We start from the raw sequence: 25,109 nt of genomic DNA, 5'->3' as shown, positions 1-25,109 counted from the left end.
ACACTCTCTTCACAAGCCCCCAGCTATTCCCCAGGTCTGACAAGCTGCCCCGAGCCCTGGCCTTGTGTCTGCATGTCCCCAAGCACTTCTCTGGGCTAGTAACGGATACCCCACGCTCTCTTCGCAAGCCCCCAGCTATTCCCCAGGTCTGACAAGATGCCCCAGCCCCCCGTGTTGCCTCTGCATTTCCCCAGCTCTTCCCCAGGTCTGACAAGATGCCCCAAAGCTTGCCTTGTCTCTGCCCTGCCCAGCGATTTCTCTGGGCTCGTAACAAATACCCCAACCCCCTGTCTTATCTCTGCATTTCCCCAGGTCTGACAAGCTGCCCCAAGCCCTGGCCTTGTGTCTGCATGTCCCCAAGCACTTCTCTGGGCTAGTAACGGATACCCCACGCTCTCTTCGCAAGCCCCCAGCTATTCCCCAGGTCTGACAAGCTGCCCCAGCCCGCCGTGTTGCCCCCGCGATGTCCCTGGGCTCGCAGCGGACGCCCAAGCCCCGGCGCCCCGGGCCGCCCCGAGCCGGGCGGCGGCCCCGATCCGGGCGCGGCGCGCGCCTCCCGGGGCCGCCCACGGAGGGGCTGGAGCCCGGCGCATTGGCTCGGCGCGGAGCCCGTCAGAGCCCGCGCTGCGCGATTGGCCCGGGCGGGCGGCGTCGCTCGCTCCGCGGCTCCGGCTCCGGCTCGGGCTCGGGCTCGGGCTGCGGCTCGGGCTGCGGCTGCGGCTCCGCCCCGCCCGGCTGCGGGCGCGGGCGGGCGGCGGGCGGGAGTTGGGCTTTGCGCGGTCGCTGCTGCCCGGCCCGGCCCGGCCCGGCCCCGCGCCGCCGGCCGGGGAAGATGCTGAGCCGGCTGATGAGCGGCAGCAGCCGGAGCCTGGAGCGCGAGTACAGCTGCACCGTGCGGCTGCTGGACGACAGCGAGTACACCTGCAGCCTCCAGGTGGGCCCGCCGCGGGGGGCGCGTCACAGGAGTGCGGGCGCGCGTGCAAGGTGCCCCCCGGGGAAGTTGCGCGGGCGCGGGACGGCACGGCCGGGCTGCGCGCACAGGCTGCCCTTTGTGCGCTCGTGCACCCTCCTGCCCGCACACTTGACAGCCTCACAGACGCATGCTCCCGCCTGTGCCCTCACACACATGCTCGCACGCTCACACGCAGACAGCCCCAGAAACGCCTGCTCATGTCACACGCACTGACAGCCTCAGCAATGCACACTCGCACATGCTTAGAGGCTCAGTCACACACATGCATGCTCACACACTGACAGCCTCACAAACACACATGCTCACACATGCCTGCAGGCTCACATGCTCTCACACACTGACAGCCTCAGCAATGCACACTCACACACTCGCACATGCTTAGAGGCTCAGTCACGCACATGCTGATATGCTCTCACACACTGACAGCCTCACAAACACACATGCTCACACATGCCTGCAGGCTCACATGCTCTCACACACTGACAGCCTCAGCAATGCACACTCACACACTCGCACATGCTTAGAGGCTCAGTCACGCACATGCTGATATGCTCTCACACACTGACAGCCTCACAAACACACGCTCCAGTGCTCACGCATGCTTCAGTCTCACACACACACACTCGCTCCCGCGAGCCTCAGTCTTGGGCGCTCGACAAGGGCCGCTTCGGGCAGGCCGAGGGCTGGCTCCAGCCTGCAGCGAGCTGCTTGCCCTTCTCCCCCCGCTCTCCCCGCAGTCTGGTGCGTCCCGGCTGTGTCGGGGGCTCGGCTCCTGCCTCCCCCGCCCGCCCGCCCGCCCTGGCCATCCCTGTCCCCCAGAACATGGCCCGCTCCAGCCAGCCCTGCAGAAACTCCTGCTTCTTGTGTTGCAAACCCAAACCCACCACTTTCCCTGAGGTCTGTAGTGCCCGAGTGATTGCGGCACAGCATTCACGCGGCGGCTCTTGCATTGATAGGGTATAATCAAATCGCATAAATATTGTTCGAGGCTGGAAGAAAAGCTTAATTTGCGCCCCTTGCTGAGCACAAATGGCACTCGGGCAATTCAGCTGATGGCTTTCCCTGAGCGGGGGGTGGGGGCTGGCCAGAGCTTTTAAGAACGACTCTGATGCAAAGTGAAGAATAGTGAATGGTGCTAGAGCTAAATGCAAGTACCAGGAGGTGTTTCAGAGCCACGCTGGATTTTGACTTCTTATCTGTTGCTGCCTCCTCGGCTCTGCTCCGCTGATCTCATTTTAAAAGAGTCTGGATCCCTTTTCAGCATGTTCTGGGCTGGATAAGTATGGAGTTGTTCTTCTGTGATTCAGTGACATTTACTCTCTGCAAAATTCATTGTTCCCCCCCAGTCTGCACACAAATGATCTACTGTTAAGGATCCCGTGGTGAGATCACTGGGATGGCAGGAGTTGTGCACAGCATGATGACAGCACCCTGTGTTTTCTTTGCAGCGAGTTGGGGAAGGCGCAGCGTTATGACTGAAAGCTTGACCTAAGTAGAAGGGGCTTCCATTTTGTACAGACAGCTTTAATCTTGATGCTTTAATTATGGTATTAACTGTCAGGCACATCCAGAGGAGAGCCTGAGTGCTCACCGTGCACCATAGCACGGTACCTGTCTCAAACCACTGTCAGCTGGGACCATACCACCTTCTCAGCAGTGGAAAATTCAGGCTTGATTTTAGGGCAAATAGGATGCAACATATAAATAGCCACAGCTTCCACCTCTCCGCACGTCTCTGTGGAAGCTGATAATCCTGACTGCTTTGTAATTTTGGGGCAAAGGCATCAAATGTATGCAGAAACATGCATTGCATTATATTCAGCTGCAAACAAATGCTGCAGGCTATACGAGACTTCATTACTTTTGCTGAAGTAAAGTAGAATAAATACGTGTGTTTAAACAAAGTTGTTCTGTGCAAATAAGAACTCAGGGATGTCCCTGTTACCGACTTTCCCCATTTGTCTTCCCTCCACTTCAGCGATGAGTTGGAGACACTGTCCTGACAACTTTGCTTATTTTGCCTAAACAAAACTAATTAATCTTTCAGCGATTGCTTTTAATAAAAATGCAGTAGCCAAGAATTATTTGACAAGAAAGCATGGGTCACCAGTTTAAAAAATGCTGGGTTTTTGTTCCTTCATTTAATAGGTAGTAGCATTAAAATAAGAATTCTTGGCCTGGATGTCATTTTGAGGTGACATGCCCCTTGATTGTGTATTTCGGTGGTTTATTTTATTGCTGGAGTAGTAAACAAGTGAATATGGGTATTTAATATGCATGGCTTAAGGTAGAAAGAATTAGCTCACATTACCCTTCACAACCAAGGTTACCACATTAACATTTTTTTTCTGTTGCTTTCATGCTGCCTTATTGCAAAAGTATTTATAGTTCGCGTGAAATTGAAGCACACATAGTGGGGGAAAATATAATAAATATCGCACAAGTGAGAATATCACTGTCAATATACCAGCTGGGAAACAGTGAATGAGTTTTGAAGGTCATTCCCTTACAAATGCAGATATTTCTTATATCTTGCACAGATCTATGGTACTTGTTCATCCAACCTGAATATAAATCAGTTGGGGTTTTTTATGTATATTTCTGTATTTTGTTAGATAGGGAAAAAATATGCAAAATAGAAATGATAATTTTAATATGTGGGAGCTTGAAACGTGATAACCTCTTTCATGTTGTAATGCATTTAGGATACTCAGTCAGCAGAAGTTTGTAAATCTGTGTGCACCGCTATTCCCAAGTTCGCCAAAAAGATAATTTATAGTAGTTTATATCAACGACGCATATATTTTTCTGCATTTTGACTAGTTTGACTTGTCAGCCGGCTTTTATATTGCTTGGGAAAGAGACTCATTTAAAAAATGGATTTGATTTTAAGAGAAGTGTGTCTCAAATAAGAGCAAAAGATAAACCTGCCAAGAAAATAAACCTCTGGTTGTGCTCAGCAAAGAACATCTAAAGGCTGCTGTTACACAGTTAGCTGACCTGGATGTTCCTTTGCGTAACAACATCTTTATAACCTGATTATAAAGCATCCCACTTATTAATATTCCAACACTAAATTAGCAGGTCACCATCAAAGCTATGATAAATCCTTTATCTTGTCCTAAATTCCCACTCCAGGAGAGCCAGTCTGAATTGAGCTCCTTGCCCCAAAAAGGTCTTTCCCGACCCAAGTGGCCGGGCCTGGGGAGGTCGGTGGGAATCCGTACGGCGACTTCAGCGAGCGTGGGAGCAGGCCTATATAAACATTGACGGCGCGTTTTCTTCCCGTGCTCCAGCACTCTGCCTTTTCTTTGCGTGGCACCTTGATGTGTAGCGCTGAGTTCAGTTCCCGAATATAAAGAGGATTTCATAACTCACAAGGAGTGCCGGTTTCTAACGATGACTTTATAGGCATAGAGGAACATAACACTATTAAGTTTTTATGACTTAAAAAAGCTTGTTTTTTAGCAGGAGAGGCCCCTTTTACGACTCCTTCTTCTAGCGCAGGTGGCGACTAAGCCATCGTGAGGTCTGGGGAGTTGTCAAGGGTCAGTTATTCTCTGAGCCTTGACACCCGCCAGTCCTGAACCTCAGCCCTTTGTTTTATGCCTCAGCGCTCATGCAGTTCCCGGTGGGGGCGATGTCACTGCGAGCACCTGGGAAATTTCCCCGAGTTTCTTTGTTCATCTCCATAATTTTGACTTTAGTGCAGTGATATGAGTAATGTAAGCCCACATTTTCCTTCCCTCCCCACCAAAAGCAAATCATGGAGTAATAATTAACCAGCACGGTCATCTAATAAAACTTGCAAAAAAAAAAATAATTGTATTGATGAAATAGCAAAAATGCTTTTGGCCTTGTGGCTTTCACCTTACTGTTCTACTTGTCCAAGGAAAAACTGTCTTTTTTTTCATGGCAGCCTTGGTACAATTGGCAATATAAAGGACCTAAAACAATGAATGATTTATTATACAAAAGCACCAACTGTTTTCCTGGAAAAGAAGTATTGTATTGCAGAAATACAGTCATACTGCAAAAATGTAAAGGCTTGGGAAGAGGGACATAAAAAAGTAAGGTTTCATGGAACGAATATGTAATAGTTACTACCGAAAATCAGGGCATTTAAAAATTAAGCTCCTTTGGACCAAAATTGTATCAGAAGTCCTTACTAGCAGGCAGTCAGCCAGCACAAGAGGGGAGCCTCTATTTCTTGCAGCTCTGGCCATGGGAGGGTCACTTGTTCACTCTCTTTTTATCTTCTGATAGTTTCCAATTGCTTGTGCCGGGGAGGAGGTGGGCAAACTGTTGCTTTCACCATGGGATGACTTCCACAGCCAAGGTGATGAATTCTGCATTTGAGGATTATCGTTCTTTGCCTACTGCTGTGAACTCAAGAAACCGTGGGGCTTCACGGTGCAAAGCTGATGCCTGATCTTCGAGCTTTCTTGTAAACGCAGAAACATCCGTCTCTTCTCAGCCTGAAACCTGACTTCAGGTGATCGAGACGGAGCAGTGCAAAACAGCAAACCTGTCTTTGGAAACACCGAGTAAAAATACGTTTGAGGGATCCACGCTGACGTGGTTGCTTGTCTGCATGGCAGATGCACCTCTCGCTGGGTTTTCCATAATGTTACAGAAAACTGCCTGTAAGATTAAAGTTGCGTCATCGGATCAGCATAAAAATACATATAGCAAGGTGAATACAGAGGAGATTCTGGCCGCATTGAAATCCTTGCAAAACTCCCGCTGACAGCAGTGAGCCGAGGATTTCATTCATGTCCAGTATAGGGATCTTATCTTAGCAGTGGTAAAAGATACCTCTTACTCCTGTGTTTCTGTTAAAAGTGTTGAAGACAAGGCAGTGCTCTTATTCACAGTAACAGAAATGTATTTGTAAGAGAAACCTATAATTCATGCCTAGCTAAGCCTCTGTAAAAATGGATTTTGTGTATACAGCGTTCTGAATTCAGTGCCCAGGCAGTCAAATACTTAAGGTATGTGAGCTCGCAAAAAATTATGGCGCTTCCAAGAGGAAAGCCGTGTGCACGTGTCCTGAGATACGCAGCAAACAAGTGCTCAGGACACAATAGCAGCCATTAACTGAGTTTAATCTCCTTTCTTTCTTTGTATTTTGTTAAGTATTTTTAAATAGTCATCATGCAAAAGGTAGCTGATGAAGAGGTTAAGGCAGAACCCCTCACTGCGGCTGAGGATGCTAAATTTACTTTCATTTTCTTTGGCATCAGCATCATTGGAAATGTTATGGCTACTGGGTGAGAAGATTTCTAATGCCCGTATGCGCTCAGCTGCACAGGAGCTGGGCTTGTGAAACAAATGGAGAACATCCCCACCATCCTCTTGTTAAGTGCCAGTTTGCCTAAGTACATACTTTGATTATTATGCACATTTCCTCCACCAGATCTCAAGGATTCACCCTTTTTTAAAAGGCAAACACGTGGGTGAATGCCATCATAGAGCACCTTGCCCACGGTAGCTCCCGTTTCTTGTGGAAGAAGAGCTGCTGTCAGGTAGATGGCTGATTTTTAGCTTGTCTGACACACCTCATGCATTTAAGCAGTTTTGTAGGCCCCTAGTTTTTTTAATGCCCCTCAGTAATGGTCCTGTTGCACACAGCAGTGACAGGAGCAGTGCTTACTGGGGCCCTACCTTGCACAGCGATGTACTTGACTCCAGTGAGAGCCCCATGCGAGGGGCTCTCATCTCCAACACAGGCTGACTGGGGAGTCCCCTCAGAGACATTTCTTAACTTGAGCTCCACTTGTGTCCTTACTTTGGAGGCAGCTGGATAGAGCTAGAACAATTGCCTGTCCGTGGGGTGAAATCGCAGCCCCAGAGCAGTCGATGGCAAGGCTCCTGTGCTTCCAACGGGGCCAGGACTTCATCGCTCTGCCTGGCTAGGTCTGTTCATCCGTGCGCCTGGAGTCACCGTGGATAGGATTTGCCTCCATAGTGTTTGCATGGCTTGGTCATCCATGAAGAACTAAAAATCACTGTGGCATTTATGTGCCAGCTATTTCACATTTGACATATGAGCAAGGTGGCAGCACAGGGATGACATATGGCCTTCCTCGGGCCCCTGTACAGAGGTCTACATCCCACTGAAATCAGCAGGCATTTGTCTGGGTGAAAAATGTTGAATACGGTTCTCTCGGTGTCTTGTAAATGACTGAGCTAGAAAATTATGACTACGGTATGTTAAGATCATTCAAGGATGGAGGTCCCTAGGAGCCATGCATTGTGCAGGCAAGTCATAGAAAACAATGCCTGCTCTTGAATGCTCACAATGCAACGCAAATCGGCGGCTAGACAAACCTGGCACTAGTAAAACAATCAGAAGAGCGGAAGGGGTGGCGCCCCCAAAGGCATGAATATGTAGGGATCAGACTGTGCCTTGAGCCCTATCTTTGTGGTGTCTTGCAGCCAGCAGTCACACCAAGTTTAACTGATGGCAGAATTTTGCCTTGATAACCATCTGCAGGATGGCAGAGCGTGCAGAAACGGAAACAAAGCCCTAAGGAGGCTAAGCAGCCTTCCTGACACCTTCACAGCTCAACATTTATATCTTCCCAGCGTGCACATGATAAAAATGTTGAGCAATGTGGACTGTACCACCGAGGAGTGATGGGAGCCTTGCTTCAAAATGTAGAGCTGATACAGGGTCTAGCCCCCATCCAAACAGGAGGAGTCCCCTTTGGTTTGCTCACTATAGCTGCCTTCTCAGACTAGGAGATGAAATGATTGTAGAAAAATCTCTGAAATCACCACGCCTGCAGTTTCCAAACAGCCAAGGAAACATGGCATAGTTGTCACTTGTTATAAATGACAATACATTATAGAAGTAGGCGAGGGAGCAAGTCAGGATTTGCTGTTGAAAAAACTGCATTATATTTTATTTGGTATTGATTTTGTCAAGCATAAGCAATAGCTCATCGATATATGAGTGCAAAAATGCTGCTGTTATAGTAATAACAAAAATGAGCTATTCTCTTGCCATCAGATGTTTGATTATGGTCAAAATAATCAGCATTGTTTGATTGCAGAGAGCTTTGCAGTTGTTTGTACAATAAGGAGGCTTGGAGTCAAATGCTCTTTGAACTTTTTCCAGAGAAAATTTTCCAAGCAGCATGAAAACAATTTCATATTGATAATTCCCGAATTGCTTGTAAGACTTGTGAATCTGCTGCGTGTGTGACTGCGGAGAGCGTGGCTTTGTTAGTTCCCTCTTTTGTGACCAAGAGAGTCTGTGAAACGGTTGTAATATGGTGCAGTTCCCTTGCTTACGTATGCACATATGTGAAAACAAATTTGGGCTGCGTGACTGAGAGCGAAGGTTTGAAAGACTGCTGTTAAATGCTTGGTTATAGCTCGGTTTCCCCCTTCACTGTCTGTAATAATTTTTCAGAAATTTGAAAAAAAAATCCCCTTACATATTTATTTTTTCATTTGAGAAACCCGGTGGGTTCTTCTCCCCTGTATTTTGAATGGAATTAAAACTGACATGGCTGTTTGTGACTTTTTTTACCCACTACTTAAACTTGCGTGGCGCCTTTTAATCCCAAGAGACATCCTTGCTTGCATACTCTCACCTTGTCAGCACAGCTCCCACAATAGTCTGTGATAGATAGCAAAGAAAGCAGAAAGCAAAAACACTGTCTTTATTCATTATGACCTAGTAATAATGATGCTTTGAACTTTCCTTGCACCTTGCATCCAAACTTCCCAAAATCTTTCCAAACAAGAATGCTCTCAACAACCTTGGACAGTTTGCAGTCCATTTTTCTTATATTCTTTATACAAGGAGATAAACTAAGGGACAGGCTAGCTCAAGGTCGCAGAGCCTGGACAAAAGCAAAAGATCCCAGCTCTACCAACTAGATTACTCTTGGAGGAAATTTGAAAGACCCAAGTGGTAAGTTTTCAGAGGGGTATTGGGTCCTGTGTGCACATTATATGGTCCTCCAGGTGTGTGTGGGGGGGAAAAAAAGGGGCATCCTTTAAGCATAAGGCACAGTTCATGTTTTCCTTTAGGAGATAATGATTTGTCAAACAAATTATAAAGTTTGCAGAATGACATGATAACTTTATTACAGTCTAGCTGATGTCCTAAGTTAAACTATCACACAAATTACAGTGATGGCTAGACAAGTGCCATTTTAAATTATGCTGTGGGGACCATCAGATGTTGCACAAGCTGCATCTCAGGAATTTTTATCTTTTGCCCATGATTGTCGTTGTCAGCCATCCCTCGGAGTCGAGGACGATGTCTGTCAGGCTTGATGGGTCCTCAGGTGATTGGGGAGCCCGATTCTGGATGCACACGTTCTTCAGCAATGGGGGCATGTTGTTGAGTGGAGGAGTGGGATTTGCAGCCCTGGGTTGGTTTTCTCCTGCTGCCGCCGCCGCCGTTCCACCTCCGTATCGAGTTGTTGGGCCTCACAGTGGCACACCCCTTGGTGGACCAGGTACCGCCATACCCAGTGGTTAGCAGCTTGCTCCTCCCAGCCGTTGGTGTTGATGCATCCATGCTTGAGGGCAACCTTGAGCGTGTCTTTGTACCATTTCCTCTGGCTGCCCTTTGAGCGTTGGCCAACGGAGAGCTGGGAGAAGAGAATCTGGCTAGGGAGGCAGTTCTTGGATGTCCTTATGCAGCGGCCCATCCATCGGAGTTGATTTCTCAAGAGCAAGGCTTTGATGCGGGTGGGCACAGCTTCATGGAGGGCGCTCGCACTGGTCCAGCGGTCCTCCCATTTGATCCCCAGGATTCAACACAAGCACCGCTGGTGAAAGCTCTCGAGGGTCTTAAAGTGGCATCGGTAGATGGTCCAGGTTTCACTGCAGTAGTGGAGGATGGTCAGCATGACAGGCTTGTCAACCAGGACCTTTGTCTACTTCCAGAGGTCTCTGTCTTTGAAGACTCGTTGTCTCAGCTCGAAGAAGGCGGCACTGATGCAGTTGACCCAGTGCTGGACTTCTTCACTGATGGTAGTCGGTTGAGAGAGGCAGCTGCCGAGATGCGGAAGGTGCTCCACATACTCCAGAGCCTCCCCGTCTACGTAGGTAGTGCGAGGGGTGTTCAGCTGGCCTGGGGTGGGGCTGGTGGAGAACCTTTGTCTTGGCAACGTTCAGGGACAGGCAAAGTCTCTTATAGGAAGCATTGAAGAGGCCTAGGGTCACTTGCACATCCTGTGCAGAGTGAGCCGTCACATAGCAATCGTCTGCAAACTGAAGGTCGTGGATGTCCTTGGTGGTGAGTTTTGTTTTTGCCTGGAAGTGCCCAAGATTGAAAAGCTTCCCGTCCCGTTGATACTGGATCCTGACGCTGGATGGTAGATCATCTCAGGAATTTTTATCTTTTGCTCTTCGCTACAGGCAGAGATAACACAATGGGTGAAGTTGTGATTGTGCACACGTGTGCTCCTCCCACTGCTGGAGCTGATTCTCTAAGGCAGAGAAGGCACTTAAGGAAAAAAAAATGCAAAACGGAAGTATGAGTAAAAAGCACTATAGATGGGAGTCCTTTTATACCTTGAAAAGGCACTGGGCAGCACAGCACATTCTTTCTCAACACGCTTATTACTGTGATTCAACCCTAATTTAGAGGGTCATCTATGAATGAGAGAGTAATTCAGTCTCCATGCTCATTCAGTCCTTGGGTCCTGTGCTGAGACTGTCAATGAGCCTTTCAGCTGGTCACTGGTATAGTACTGGTATAGTGCTAGTTTTGGGGGCATATGGTTTGATCACGGCTGATGGTGACGTGGGCTGGGCCTAAACAGCACCTTCGAGGCTGTAGTCTCTGGGTATCACGATCAGGTCCATAAACCATCCTGACATCTAGACTCTGGCAGCACTTACAGTATTGACATGGCTATTATTAATTTATTTTTTAAAACGTTTCATGGAGATGACCAAAATTGAAAGCAAAAGCTGATTAGATTAATCTGCCTGCTATCCTAAAACTGTGCTGAATTGGACATGTGTATTGGAAGGCTGCAAGGGAAGCAGGTGGTAGTATTATAAGCCCAGGAGGAACATTGGTCAAGATGAATGGCAGGTTCTTTGTAAAAAATCAAAAAAATTAGTCCCTTAATTGTAATCTCCAAGAAAGGAATTTTTCAGAGTAAATTCACTTTCAAAATTCAGAGCACGTCTGCATGAGAGCGCAGGAATTAGGGTTGCAATAATAGGGAAGTCATAGAGGACCTGGGTGATAAGGGGTCTCTTCTGACCCCCTGGCTTATGCATGTAGTCTGATAGCGCAGCATGAGTTTTGTGCCTGCATAACATCACTGCATTTAAGCCCCACTCATATTGCTTTGAACTGCAAAGCTGCCATTTTAAGCATCCAAAAGTAGGCTCTGTCTGAATGGATCAGCTGACTGCCTTGAAAATGGGATCACTTTTCAATACCGGGCTGCAATTTTGTGTGTTTCTTTGTGACTACAACATAGGCATTCCCATAAGTAAGAGGTAGGTATTGAATAACTCTCAAGGCACCGTCTTCTCTACCCAGAGGAGTAAGTTCCATCCTTCACATCGACGGCGGTGGTGTCCGGGAACAGATGAGATGCAGAGCTGACCCATGCTCGCTGGAGAATAGCTATTTCTTCCATCGGGTGTATACCTAGGAAGCTGGTAAAGGAAGGGCAAGCGCATCCTTTCTGTTTGGCTGTGCTCTGTCTGTGCATTGGTGCCACTGTTGAGTGTGCTGCACTGCGATGTGTCTAACAGCTGTTCCACACGTTGGTGACCTCCGAGTGCAAGAAAGTAGCATGTCTGGGGGAAAAAAAGTATAAAGAGCAGATCATGACTACTATCAAAAGCCTTAATGTTGAATCAGAGTGGAGAACTGCTCTGTCATATGCAACCTCGTGCCATGCTGTTGCATTGTATGTGCTTCATGTCCTGAGCAATTTGGAAAGGGTGGAGAAACTTCCCTAGTGACTGGGGTGGCCATTGGCCTTCCCCTGCCCTTATTTTCTTATAACCCTCCTCTCGCTAAAAGGAAGGAGCAGGTTTTCTTCTTGCTCCTGGTATGAATCTGCCTTTAGAGGCCAAGCAAAGCAAATTGCTATAGTGCATGAGGGGCATGGCCCGAGAGCATCGTCTCTGCCCCTGGGTTGTTTGCTCTTCTCTCGTTGTTGCTTGTTGTCTCCCACGCGGTATTGTTGTGCAAAGCTTTTCAACTACCTAATTGGGTACCGTGGATCAGGGCGTGCCGACCCATTGTTTGTTACTTCAAGCTGGTGTGCGCCACCGTGGTGCATTGCCGAGCACCCTCAGCGATGTTCAAGAGTGAAAGCAACACATCGACATCTGCAGAAATATCTTGGATTAAAGCATGGGTCTGTTCTGAAAGGCAAGGCTATGAGATGGGGGGGCCATGAGTAGCGCATCTCAGTAGCCCCCATGACATGGGGGACCACGATTAGCACATCTCAGTGACCCCCATTTTATAGTTTATTCGTTTTTCCAAGCAAAGAAATGGCTTTTCTGGCTGCCAGTGATGCAGTCTTGGGATTGGAGAGTAACTGCTTCTGCATCATTGCCCAGCATAAAGCTTCTGCAGGCCATACATACTCTGCTCTCCCCCACAGTTATTCAACCACAATGTTCCCAGACTAAAGTCCCCCATTGCCTTCAGTGGGCATGCAAAGCTGTACTCACACAACCCCGTAGCTGGAATTTAGAAATCAAGTATTTTAATGGGAAAAAGAAAACAATAAATGTAAGGCAAACGACAAAATCTTATTTCATCAATAAAAGCAGCTGTGTCTGAGGTGTACAAGAGCAGAGCTGCTTAGTAATAAGGTGCCATTTTTACATGATCTGTTTGCAGCTTAAAGCCATGCTTTAAGTTATCTTGTCTCTGAGCAACACTACAGGAAAAACCTACTTTTCTGTATGGAGTGGAGAGCGTTTGAGTGTATTGCATTGTCTAGTTCCCTTTGGCCTTGATAGAGAATATAGAAATAATATTTGTGTGAATGTTGTTGCCCCCTCCTGTTTTTGCTTCCTTCAGGTCACCCCCTTCCCCACTTAGCTCAGGGGTTTTGATTCCATCCCCCAGGAAACCTACTTTAAAGGCCTTCTTCACAAGGTTAGCAAGCCTGTCTGCAAAGATGCTCTTCCCTGGCTTTGGATCCCATCTCTTCCTAGCAATCCTTCTCTTTGGGACCACGGGAAGAAGGACCCAGGGAACTGCAGACTGGTCAGTCTCATTTCAGTTCCTGGAAAAATCATGGAGCAGGTCCTCAAGGAATCCATTTCCAAGTACTTGGAGGAGGAGAAGAAGGTGTTTAGGAAGAGTGAGTATGGAGTCACCAAGGGCAGGTCATGCCTGACCAACCAACATCGTTGCAAGCAAGCTGGGGAAGTCCGGGTTGGGTGAATGGACTGTGAGGTGGATAGGAAACTGGCTGGAGCATTGGGCTCAAAGGGTAGTAAGCAACGGCTCGATGTCTGCTTGGCAGGCGGTAGCAAGTGCAGTGCCCCAGGGATCGGTGCTGGGGCCAGTTTTGTTCAGTGTCCTCAGCAGCGACCTGGAAGATGGGATGCAGCGCGCCCTCAGCAAGTTTGCACATGACACCGAGCTGGGGGGAACAGTAGAGATGGGGGGATAATAGATAGGGCTAGGATTCAGTGTGACCTCGACAAATTGGAGGACTGGCACAAAAGTCATATCATGAGATTCAGCAAGGACAAGTACAAAGTCCTGCACGTAGGGTGGAGAAATCCCCTGCACCAGTGCGGGCAGGGGCTGACGGGCTGGGCAGCAGCTTGCAGAAAAGGACCTGGGGGCACAGGGGACAAGAAGCTGAATACGCTGAACTCCTGCAAGACCGTTTCAGGCTGGACATAAGAAACAATTTCTTTACTGTCCGAGCCCCCAAGGTCTGGAACAGCCTGCCGCCGGAGGTGGTTCAAGCACCTACATTGAACACCTTCAAGAACAAATTGGATGCTTATCTTGCTGGGATCCTGTGACCCCAGCTGACTTCCTGCCCCTGGGGCGTGGGGCTGGACTCTGATCTGAGGCCCCTTCCAGCCCGAATGTCTATGAAGTCTATGAGCCAGCAGTGTGCCCTTGTGCCAACAAGGCAACCGGCATCCTGGGCTGCATCGGTAGGAGCGGTGCCGGTAGATCGAGGACAGTGATTCTCCCCCTCTATTCTGCACTGGGGAGGCCACATCTGAGTCCTGTGTCCAGCTGTGGCCCCCCACCACAGAAAGGATTTGGACACGTTGGAGAGAGTTCAGTGGAGGGCAATGAAAATGGTTGGGGGCTGAGGCTATTGATGTTATTTCATGGGTGACTCTTGAGCAACTGGGGGGGGTCCTTGGCAGCTGATCCCACTAACTGGGGGGGGAGTTCCCTGCCAACACTTACGGGGGGGGGCACTGGTGCTCCTACCTGCCCCCTGCCTGTCACCTGAGTGGGAAACATGGCCTGACAGGGGTTGTACCGGCACACTCAGGGGGTGCATGTGCACCCCCTACGCATTGCCACTGGGTTATTTAGTCTGGACTGAATAGCAGCCTTCACCTCCCTGCCGGGGGGCTGCAAAGAGGATGGAGCTGGGCTGGTCTCAGTGGGGGCAGATGGCAGAACAAGGAGCAATGGGCTCAAGCTGCAGCAAGGGAAGTTGAGGTTGGATATGAGAAAACATTTTGTCATTAGGAGGGTAGTACAACACTGAACCAGGTCACCCAGAGAGGTGGTGCGGTCTCCATCCTTGGAGGTGTTTAAGACCCGGTAGACAAAGCCCTGGCTGAGATGATGTAGTTAGGGCTGGTCCTGCTTGGAGCAGGGGTTGGATTAGAGGTGACCTCCTGAGTCCCTTCAACCCTCTGTTTCTATGTTTCTAACACAAGTTGTTCCTTCACAGACACAGGAGTGAACTAAAAAGTTGTCCCCTAATCCACTGTAACACGTACATTAGTATATGAAAATGCCATAGTTTCCTTTTCTCATCATTTGATATTGCAGCCTGCTGATATCACTGCAAAATCAGACTTTTGCTATGTAACTGCCAGGTCTCCACGAGTATATTTTAATGGATTTAGAAGTAGTGCCTCTATCCTGTTTCCCTGTGTGGCACCTAAGTTTAGCTAGCACGTTTCAGCCCTCAGTTGTCGGTGAACCGCTCTGGCACCGGCCCCCCGGCGTTGTCAGCTGTGGGGACGTAGGTGAGAGCAGACCCCGCCGCTGTGGTGTGGTGACGAGCGGCTATCGACAGTAGGATGCTTTAGCTGCATCGATTTGATCATCTTGTCTGAACCTTCGTTTTTTATTGTAATGTGTGTGTTTCAAATAACTTGAGGACCTTTGTAGTTTCCTCAGTGCTAAGATCTGAGCTCAACATCTGATTTCCGCCCCCCATCCCAAACCTAAATTTTTGGGGTGTTTTGAACCGAGATCTTAACTTCAGAACTGGTCTGTTGTTTAAAAATCCTCCAGTCTTGAAATATGATTTAGTTTGAAATATCAAATGGAGGGGAGTGAGAAATTAAAAGGGGAGAGGAAAGATTGGAAAATACTCTCCAAAGCTATGAGTGTGTTGTGACTCACTCCCTGAAAGTCTTGTTATCTAGCAGAACCACTTAACTGCCTCGTAGCTTGCCAGGATTGTGCATCGTATGCAAGAGCATTGAAATCGCGTGGTAAATAGGACAGGAGGACACGTCTGCTTTATTTGAAAATATTTTATTCCTGGGTTTGGAGTGCGACGGTTTTTATTATCTCCCTGCACCTCGTTCCATTCCTGATGAGTACGGCTCTCTTTGGAACAGCACATTATGTTGAAATCCATTTTTCTGCCCAGAGAGAGCCAGTTTTCTTCTTTGACTGAACATCTCATTGGAAATTCAAGGTTGGCACATATTTTAATCTTTCATATCTGGCAAGAAGGAATATAATCACCGGACTCTTGAGCATAGAGAAAAATCTTATGATAATCTGGGATGTGGAAGGAGGTTATTGCCTTGCTCAGCAGCATATGGCTAAAATACTTATGTCAATACTCACTCGATGCATACAGCTCATCAAATACATCATGCATATTTATATGTGAAGAGTAACAGAAGCTTTGTGGCATACTCTTCTCATCAGTCCAGATAGATTCTTAACCAGTTCATCTTGGATGTCAAAATTTGATCAATGCTACAGCTGGAAATAGAATATTTTGGCTGCACAATGTCATTTACCAAAGGCTTTAATTATAGTGGCACATCTATCGTGTCTATCAAAGTGTCCTTTTTTTGCAGAGGGTTTATGACTTGTCTGCTTCAAATCATATTGGTCTGAAGTTTTCCTTGTAAGCTGTGATCCCAAAGGCAATATCTGTCTAGCTACCTATATGAAATTTTTGTACGTACAAAATTATAAAAATCGATTAAGCCATTTTGCAGCAAGGGAGAGACTTTAAAAAACGGGAGTTTGAGGTGCGCCTGTCTCTATGTTATCCACATAGTTAGGCCGTAATATGGACTGCATTCTGGGCTTAAAAGCCCCCGAGTCCATTGTACTAACGTTTGAGAAACAGTTAATGACCCTGCTGAGCAGGTGTTTTTCATGAATCAATTTAATTCTTATTAACATAGTACTATATATCATGCTGAGTAATATTTCTGGCTTGCAAACATCAATGGATTTCCTCAGGAAACGTGTAATGAGAATGGAGTGCATCGGGGACCTGACATTCAGGAAGTCCTGGAGCTACTGGGAATTGATGAAAGAAAAGTTGAGTGTAATGGGCAATCTGGAGGAGGGAGAAGGGACCGGAGGCAGGATCAGGGGCTGCAGGTGAAATGCAAGCTGATAAGAGCAGCAGAGGAAACTGGGAGAGCATTAGGAAGCCGTACCGTTCTGGAGAAGGAGCTGCTCAGTGCAGTGGAAATGACAGTAGTGGTGAGATGAGTTTTGAGAGTCAGACGGGCTCTTGCACGTTCATCTTCCACCATGCCATTTCCAAATCACGCCCCTTTTACTTCTGAAGGTAGCTTTCTCTTGAACTTCTTCCTGCCTAAATTGTTGTATTGCCTCGTTTTATCTGAAGATGAAGAACCTTGTATTTGTTGTCAAACCGAAAGGGCGTTAACTCCTCCTGGTCTTGCGTTCGGCACTTGAAACGGGCGTCTCGGGGCAGCTGCCGGCTGTACGGCAGCCCTTGCTCCGAATATTGTTCTTTGCTTCCTTGGTTTGAGGTTGATCTTTCACCTTCCTTTCGCAGTGCTGTGGTAGTAATTGGGTGTTGTGTCCTGCGGCTCGATAGCAGAGAGGCACAGGTTTTTTGTTAGATCTATAAATAAGGTGCGAATGCAAAATTAGGAAATAAGAACGGCCTTTCACATTAAAAGGTCTGTAATTTAAGTAGCGGTGGTCACTTTCCATTCCTCCCAATACTGGTGCTTTCCATGCTCATCCTTTGCAGTATGACTCGGTAGAGAGTCCAAGTTTTCTAGAAACCAAACCGTGTTTTTTAAACCTTACTCAGCAAAATCCTTGCAAAAATGAATAGAGAATGCTAAACTTTCTACAGACATTTTTAAACTGCCCTATAGTGTTCTGTAGTGGAAATATAATTGCATTGGATGGAGAGTTATATCTAGAAGCATTTTAAAGTACCGTGGGCCAGTTTTAAAAATTCAGCGGAAAGGATATTGAGTCAATTGTATAGGGCCTGCCCATAAGGGAAGCAGCTCTGTACCATGATTAATATATACATCAAAATAACTCGCCACTGTCACCTGCCTTCTTTCCCTTGGGTGGCACTGCTTGGTGAAAGACAGTGAGGACCCTGACCGAGGAACCGAGAGGTTGCTCTACCTCTCATATAACATTTTGTATGGCAAATGTCCATGGCCCTGCTCCCCCCAGGTGCCTAATTCCCACTAATTTCAGTTGATTGGGATCCAAGCTGTAGTTTGTGTTTCAGTTCCTCATCTTTTCAATGAAGATAGCAGCCCTTCTTCGTTTCCCCAGGGAGCTCAAGCCTTTAAAGACTGTGAAGGAATCTGGATGCAAAGGTGATGGGAGCCGTTTAGACGGAGTCGCACCATTTGTCTCTCGGGCCCCGGGAGAGACACGCCTGGGCCAGGGGTTAGCGAGGAGTTAGGTAGGGTACTTCTGGAGAGGCTGGACGTGGTCAAGTCCGCTGGTCCGGACGATCTTCACCCTAGGGCTCTACAGGAACTGGCCGAGGTCATTGCGGGACCCCTGGCGCGGCTCTATGAGCACTCGTGGTGCTCTGGCGAGGTGCCGGAGGACTGGAAGAGGGCCAATGTGGTCCCTATCTTCAAAAAGGGAAAAAAAGAGGACCCGGGAAATTACAGGCCAGTTAGTCTTACCTCAGTCCCGGGTAAGCTCTTTGAAAAAATGATCCTGGCACACATCCAGGAGGGCCTTGCGGGGGAATGCATGCTCAGGGGCAACCAACATGGGTTCATCAGTGGCAGGTCTTGTCAGACCAACCTGGTGGCCTTTTACGATCAGGTCACCAAATCATTAGATGCAGGGGTTGCTGTGGATGTAGTCTTTCTGGACTTCCGGAAGGCTTTCGACACTGTCTCTCACCCTGTCCTCATCAAAAAGCTGGGAGACTGTGGTGTCGATGCCCACATGGTCAAATGGGTCGCCAACTGGTTGGAGGGCCGCACCCAGAGGGTGGTAGTGGATGGGTTCTTCTCGACCTGGAAGGATGTGGGCAGTGGGGTCCCCCAGGGCTCGGTCCTCGGGCCCGCACTGTTCAACATCTTCATCAGTGACTTGGATGAGGGGGTAGAAAGCACCCTGTTCAAGTTTGCTGATGACACTAAGATGTGGGGGGATGTGGGTGCACTAGAAGGGTGCAATAGGCTACAAGCTGACCTTGACAGGTTGCAACGGTGGGCGGATGAGAATAGGATGGGGTTTAACACTGATAAGTGCAAGGTGTTGCACATGGGGAGGAAGAACCGGCACCACACTTACAGGTTGGGGAACTCTCCTCTTGCCAGCACGGAGACGGAAAAGGATCTTGGAGTCGTCATTGACTCCACGATGAACGTGGGCCGGCAGTGTGGGGAGGCAGTCAAGAAGGCCAACCGTACCCTGTCATGCATCCACAGATGCATCTCGAGCAGGTCCAGGGAGGTGATCCTCCCCCTCTATGCGGCACTGGTCAGGCCGCAGCTGGAGTACTGCGTCCAGTTCTGGGCACCACACTTCAGGAGGGACGTGGACGATATGGAAAGAGTTCAGAGGAGGCCACTCGTATGATCAGGGGTCAGCAGGGCAGGCCTTACGAGGAGAGGCTACGGGCCCTGAACCTGTTTAGCCTCCACAAGAGAAGGTTAAGGGGGGACCTTGTGGCCTGCTACAAACTGGTCAGGGGGGATCAGCAGGTATTGGGGGAGTCCCTGTTCCCCCGTGCGCTGCCAGGAGTGACCAGGAATAACGGTCACAAGCTGGCGGAGGGTAAGTTTAGATTAGATATTAGGAGGCGCTACTTCACAGTCAGGGCGGCTAGGGCCTGGAACCGGCTTCCAGGGGAAGTGGTGCAGGCTCCTAGCCTGGGGATTTTTAAAAGGAAGTTAGATGAGCACCTTGCCGGGGTCATCTGACCCCGGTGCTCTTTCCTGCTAAGGCAGGGGGTCGGACTAGATGATCTTTCTAGGTCCCTTCCGACTCTAGCTACTATGAAACTATGAAACTATGACAAGTCTAGTGGCAGGAGCCTTACACTTGCCAAGGCAAGGACGCTGCAAATAAAGATGGTTGATTTACATCCATCGGGGAGGTTTCTGTAACCTCTGGAAACCAGGACCTCACAGGGCGACAGTTGTCAACCTGAGCACCCTTGACCTGTGATCGGGGTAATGCTTTGAAGGGCATTAGTGGAGGCTGTTGCATGTTCCTCCATTGACAGATGCGCTTGGTATTAAATGTTGATGTTGTGACTGGACCTGTGGTCTCCTGTAGCTGACAGATTTACTTGTATGGTTTCTAAGATGAAGCGAGGGAAGCTTGAGTGGGTACAGTCTAGTCTTGGGATATAATAAGGTGCTTGGTCTTGGCTTGAGGAGTAGGGTCAGATCCCCGTTATCCATAAGGGCCAGCTGTGCCACGGGACTCCCTAGCGACCCTCCAGCTGGCGGGGTCACAAGGCTGCAGTGTCCTGGTGTCGTAGTCAAGGCCGACAGCACTGGGCAGACCACAACTGGAAACCTAGGGGGTAATTTGCCTTTTGGGAAGTTGTTTTTTTGAATTCCTCATTGCACCACTCAAGCGGCCCACAGTAATCATTATGTTACTGATAGCAGAGGAGGATTTCTCTGGCGTAAACGTGCCTTGCATCTGTAAGGCATTTAAACAAACTGAGATGGGGTGTGAGCAAGCGATGCGCCCCGGGGAATGCGGAAAGCCATAACCCTGTGTGCAGACCCAGGGGGTCTGGGTCTGGTCCAGGCCCAGGTGGGGAAGGGCTGGGGGTTGCTACAAGAAGGCTGCAAGACCTCAGGTGACAGAGATGTGGGAACTGGTGACTAGCTCTGGAGCGGGGCAGGGAGAGGTATAAAGGAAAATGTGTCCGGGCCCTCGAAACCAGCTTTGTTCAGGGAGTGGCTTTGTTGTGGTTGGTGAGATCTTTATTGACAGGTTAATTTGTTCCCTGAAGGAAGAGCCCGACCGGACGCTGGTTATGGAGTCTAATCCTTCCTGCCCCAGGGGAGCAAACCTGCGGCCCAATGCTAGATCTGCACGCCTTCTTCCACAACTTCATTTCCGTTCGAGCTCGCTGAACTCTGGCTGACCAAACTCCTGGCTTGTCAAAATGTGGGCATGCCCACTAGGATTGACACGCCGGAGGAGGCTGCTGGCTGGTGTCCCCAGCCCTTGAGAGCAGCTCTTGCAAAGCTGGCCTACAGCAACGCTACTGGCGCTCTCGGCTCCGCGCTCCAGGTTTGGCATCCTTTCTGCTGAGCAAAGCCATGGGATGGCTTTCCTCTTTAATTGCAGTTCTTTTTAAGTTCATGTCATGCCAGGATCTGCTTCCCTGTTGGTGATCTTTATTCTTCACACCTGGATAATGGCAATACCCATGTATTCACTAGAGCTGCAGTCGGGGGTAGGGGGCTTAGTGGTAACTTTAGGAACTGGGTGTTTGCAGTAGTGCTTGTTGCCTAAACGGGAGTGGGGAACGAAGGTAAGTCATAGCTTCCTAGCTGTTAGGGGCTGGAAGGGTCCTTACAGATCATCGGGTCCAGCCCCCCATACTACTGCTTTGCACTGTATAACATGTCCACAAGTGTGGGATAAAAAGGAAGATGTGGGGGATGGTGGTCTTCAGGCTGGCTTTTCAATGAAACTTGGGAGCTTGTAAATCTGTTTGAAAGCAGTGACTGTAGTTTGACCCCGATACACACTGCCGAATTGTTTGAGTCGAATTTTGTTCCATGGGTTTCTAAGGGGGGGAGTCAGCATGCTCATGTGGCTGGCTGGGCCCGTGATTGCCATGGGAACAGAGGAAATACAACGGTGGATGTCTCCCGAATGCTGCCATTGCCTAGGAGATGCCCTCTGTGGAGACTGTGATGCTGCTCACTTCGTGGGACTTTGTGCTAAAACTTCAAGTCAGGAGTTTCACTTCCAGCCAAGGGGAGTAATAACGCGGTGTCTGCACCTGCGAGGCTCGTTTCGGACAAACCTTCGACTAAAGCTGCGAGCCATCATTTAGGATGCGGGGAACCTTCCCCCGAAGGTGCCGCTTGCACCTTTTGGTATTTGTTACGTGCCGAACGTTCGAGGCAGTGATGTCTCCTGGAGCAGAAAGAGCCCATACACCAGACAGCTGGCAGGGGACGGGCCTCTGGACCGGGGTGAAACGCAGGCATGGTCAGTGGCAGAAGCAAGAGCCTGGGAGCAATGAGGATGTCTGGATAACAGCACCCGGGAGAGGGAAGAGGAGGTGCAAACTGTGGGGCACGCCACACTGTTCGTATGGCTGCTCTGTGACATGAGCCTATTGCACAAGCTCAGTGTCCCGCTGTGCCCGTCCTCGGATGCCAGCATCGAGTCACGGGTTCAGGCGCCTGCCTTACAAAACCCGTGTTCATCAGGTGCCTAACGACCCAACACAGCAAAGGCAACATTCAGTCGCAAGCAGCTCGGACAGCCGCTACCTGAGGGTGCAAAGCAGACGTCTTGAGGAATAAAACCCGGGACTTTCCTCCCTTTCTCCCAGCCACCTAGTCTGAAGAAGGAAGGAATCGGGGTACTCGCTACAGCTGCAAAGAAAAATAAAAGAGCCAGAGCTTTGCTGACACAGCCAACAGTCTCGTTTGTGGAGCTAATTGGATAAGGCAGAGGCCAGGACAGAATTGGCTTCTACCTGCCTATGGTTAAAATAAGTGTTTTAATTAAAAAAACCAACCAAACAAAAACCAACGCTGAGGGGACACTTTTTTGCTCAGACACGTGCCTGGGCAGGCTCTCAAACAGCCAAGTGAATTGGAGCCCGTATGAAGTTTGCATCCGTCTTGCTCTCATCTCTTCCTGCAGCGTTTTGCCCGTGTCAAACAGGGTCAACATTTTGTCAGGATCAGACTTTGCTCGGTGAGTGCACGGCAGCGCAGAGGGCCCCGTCAGAGATGCAGCGATGGTCGTGGGGGACGAGTCCGGCCCCAGCACTTACATGTGCAAAGGGAGGAGCGCTGGAAGAGGAAATGCATTCACCCGCCTAATTTAAACCAACTCATCCAGCCTGGATTTCGGTCATCAGAAAGTGCTGGCTGCTGTTCTGCCGACTTGTATACAGGAGCAGAGTCTGCCTGTGTGCCCAGATGTACCCTGCCTCTGTTTCGTGGCTGGAGTCGTGTTGGCATTACATGATTTTTGGATGGGGCTTAGGGAAGAACGAGGAGCATGGCATCCCCTCCTGCCAAACGCTGCCTTGGACCTCGATGCAGGTCACTGTGTCCAGTGAACAAGAATAAAGCTGTGATTAATGAGGTGGTGATTTCAGAGAACAGGAGGGCAGGTCAGGGAGGGCATGTTTTAGCATCGTGACGTTCGGGAACAAAAAGTACTTGTTGCTCGTCAGGAGTAGCTGGAATTTCCTTCGCGGCGGCGAGGAATATTCCACGAAGGGGACAGCGTCTTAACCCACAGCAGAGATGATAAGGGTCACAAGACAGATGAAAGGGTCCCCTCGGATGGAAACCAGCGTTGTGCGATAGGGAGGTCGGCGCAGGTCTCGCGCCGAGCAGGAAGGGATTTGAGACGCGCATCGCTGGGAGGCGCCCGGCTCCGGATAGGCAGCTGGGTACACGAGATGCTGTGTAGTGGGTGGAGTAGGAGCTTTTTGTACTTCATTTCACTCCTATGTGAAAAATGGCTTAATAATCTTGTCCATCACAGGGCTGGGGGTGGGGGGGCTCACGGCCCCAGGACCGTGTCGTGCCTCGGTTCCTCCAGCGGGAATGTGCAGGGTTTTTATTGAAAGGGAAAATGCTTTTCCTCAGCGTCAAGGAAGAACCCAGAGCTGTTCATCAGTGGCGTTGTCACTAATTGAGTCGCGCGTTTACGGCACGTGCTTCCAAGTAAGCTACTTGGGACCTTTCTGCCCCTTACCCCAAGGCTGCTGCCTGAATTGGGTAGGCCACCACCGAAAGCAAAGTTATCTCGGTAGGGCAGTGATTCTCAACCGGGGTGCCAGGAGGTCCTCTTACAGGTGATGCGGGGAGCTGGGCGCAATGCTGACGTAATTAAGTGTGCAAAATTATTGCATAATTCACAGTATAAACCCAGAAGCCCTTCCACTAGGGATCCGTGCATTTGGGCCTCTCGTGGTCTTTCTGAGGTCTTGGCCATGGAAGAATCGTTGTGTTATTCTCTCCATCATAAAAAAAATGAGTGCAAGCTAAGAGCTGGCCTTTCGTAAGAGGTGCCTCGAGTCTGATGAGGTTGCGAACCGCTGCGGTAAGGTATTGATGCGAGGAAAACTAAAAGCTGGGCAGGGCGAGTCTCCTTCTTTAGCTGGATTAATTGTTCCTTGAAACTCGGTTCCCTAACGTAGTTTGGGTTTTCAAGCCCTCTTCAAAGGAGGAGTTGTGGTCTGAGAGTGCCCACCTGTATGGTGTTTCAGGATGATATCCATCCTGTTCCAGGTACAGTGGTCTTAGGAAGATGCCCTGATCTGCTGAAATTAGTACACAGAGAGAGAAACCTACTCAGCCATCCTGCGGGTGCGGCTCGACACGTTTTCTCCATGGTTGGTGAAAACGTCATTGTCTGGACGGAGAACAGACAAAAATCAAGGCATCGTTTAGTCTCACTTTGGATGATAGGTACTCTACGAGGGGGCAAACTCCAGCCTATGCCTTCTCAGCAAATGACCCTGCTTAGAAAGGACGAAATCATGAAGACAGACGAGACCAGGTGGCTCCTGTGATAGAGTAACAAAGATTGAGGATTAACCCCCTCCCCCTACACACACACACATTGCTGTTGCTTTTGGAATAAGAAAATTGACTTGTAGTAACTCAAAACCTGCATCGCCCCCGCTCCTCGGCGTCCTCTGGTCTTGTGTCTGTCCAAGGCACTTCCAGTTGCATTGCCGCGGTCCACAGCCCTTAGCTCGATTATTCTTCCAGCAGCTGCATGAGGTATTAATCCTGCTTTTACAGATGGGGAAACTGAGGCACAGAGTGAGATCCCCAAAGGTGTGAAGCTCTCACTTCCCACGGGCTTCACTGATTTCCCACGAGAGTCCCTGAACCCAGCAGGTTGTGGCGCAGGGCACTGAGCTGTGGTTCCCTGCAGTTGAGGTGACCGTCATCACAACCATTCGTGAGCTCCTCGTTCTTCCTTACGGAGGTTGCGCTCCTACGCTCCCTTCGCAGCCCGGTGAGGAACACGCCTGCCGCCAAGGAGTCTGCTAAAAAACATGAAACCAAGTATTTGTGACTGGCTGCTCATTACGCCTGCATCTGAGCAGAAACTCCACAATCAACTTCAACATCGTGCGGTAAATGAGCTGAGCATTAGGGAAGCTTTCTCATGGGTGGGCAGTGATGTCTGTGCAGGGCTCTCCGAGCCACTCGGTGCATGCTCTGCATCACGGTCACACCTTGGTTT

At 49.2% G+C, this 25,109-nt stretch overlaps 1 protein-coding gene across 4 annotated transcripts in view; it reads left to right on the top strand.

The window, feature by feature from the left end:
- The first annotated feature begins 760 nt into the window (after nucleotides 1–760).
- Nucleotides 761–25,109, top strand: part of FRMD5 (FERM domain containing 5) — a 251,992-nt gene continuing 227,643 nt past the window's right edge. For all 4 annotated transcript variants that reach the window (XM_090028529.1, XM_090028527.1, XM_090028528.1 and 1 more), the window contains exon 1: nucleotides 761–934. In XM_090028529.1, coding sequence (XP_089884655.1) covers nucleotides 833–934 — 102 coding nt within the window. In that variant the 5' untranslated portion in view covers nucleotides 761–832. The remainder of the gene's footprint in view (nucleotides 935–25,109) is intronic.

The sequence above is a fragment of the Crocodylus siamensis genome, chromosome 15 (genome assembly GCF_052110815.1).
Source record: "Crocodylus siamensis isolate JL-2025a chromosome 15, ASM5211081v1, whole genome shotgun sequence".
Lineage (NCBI taxonomy): Eukaryota > Metazoa > Chordata > Crocodylia > Crocodylidae > Crocodylus > Crocodylus siamensis.
Note: the sequence above shows the minus strand (reverse complement) of the source record. Positions and strands in the feature narration are given on the sequence as shown.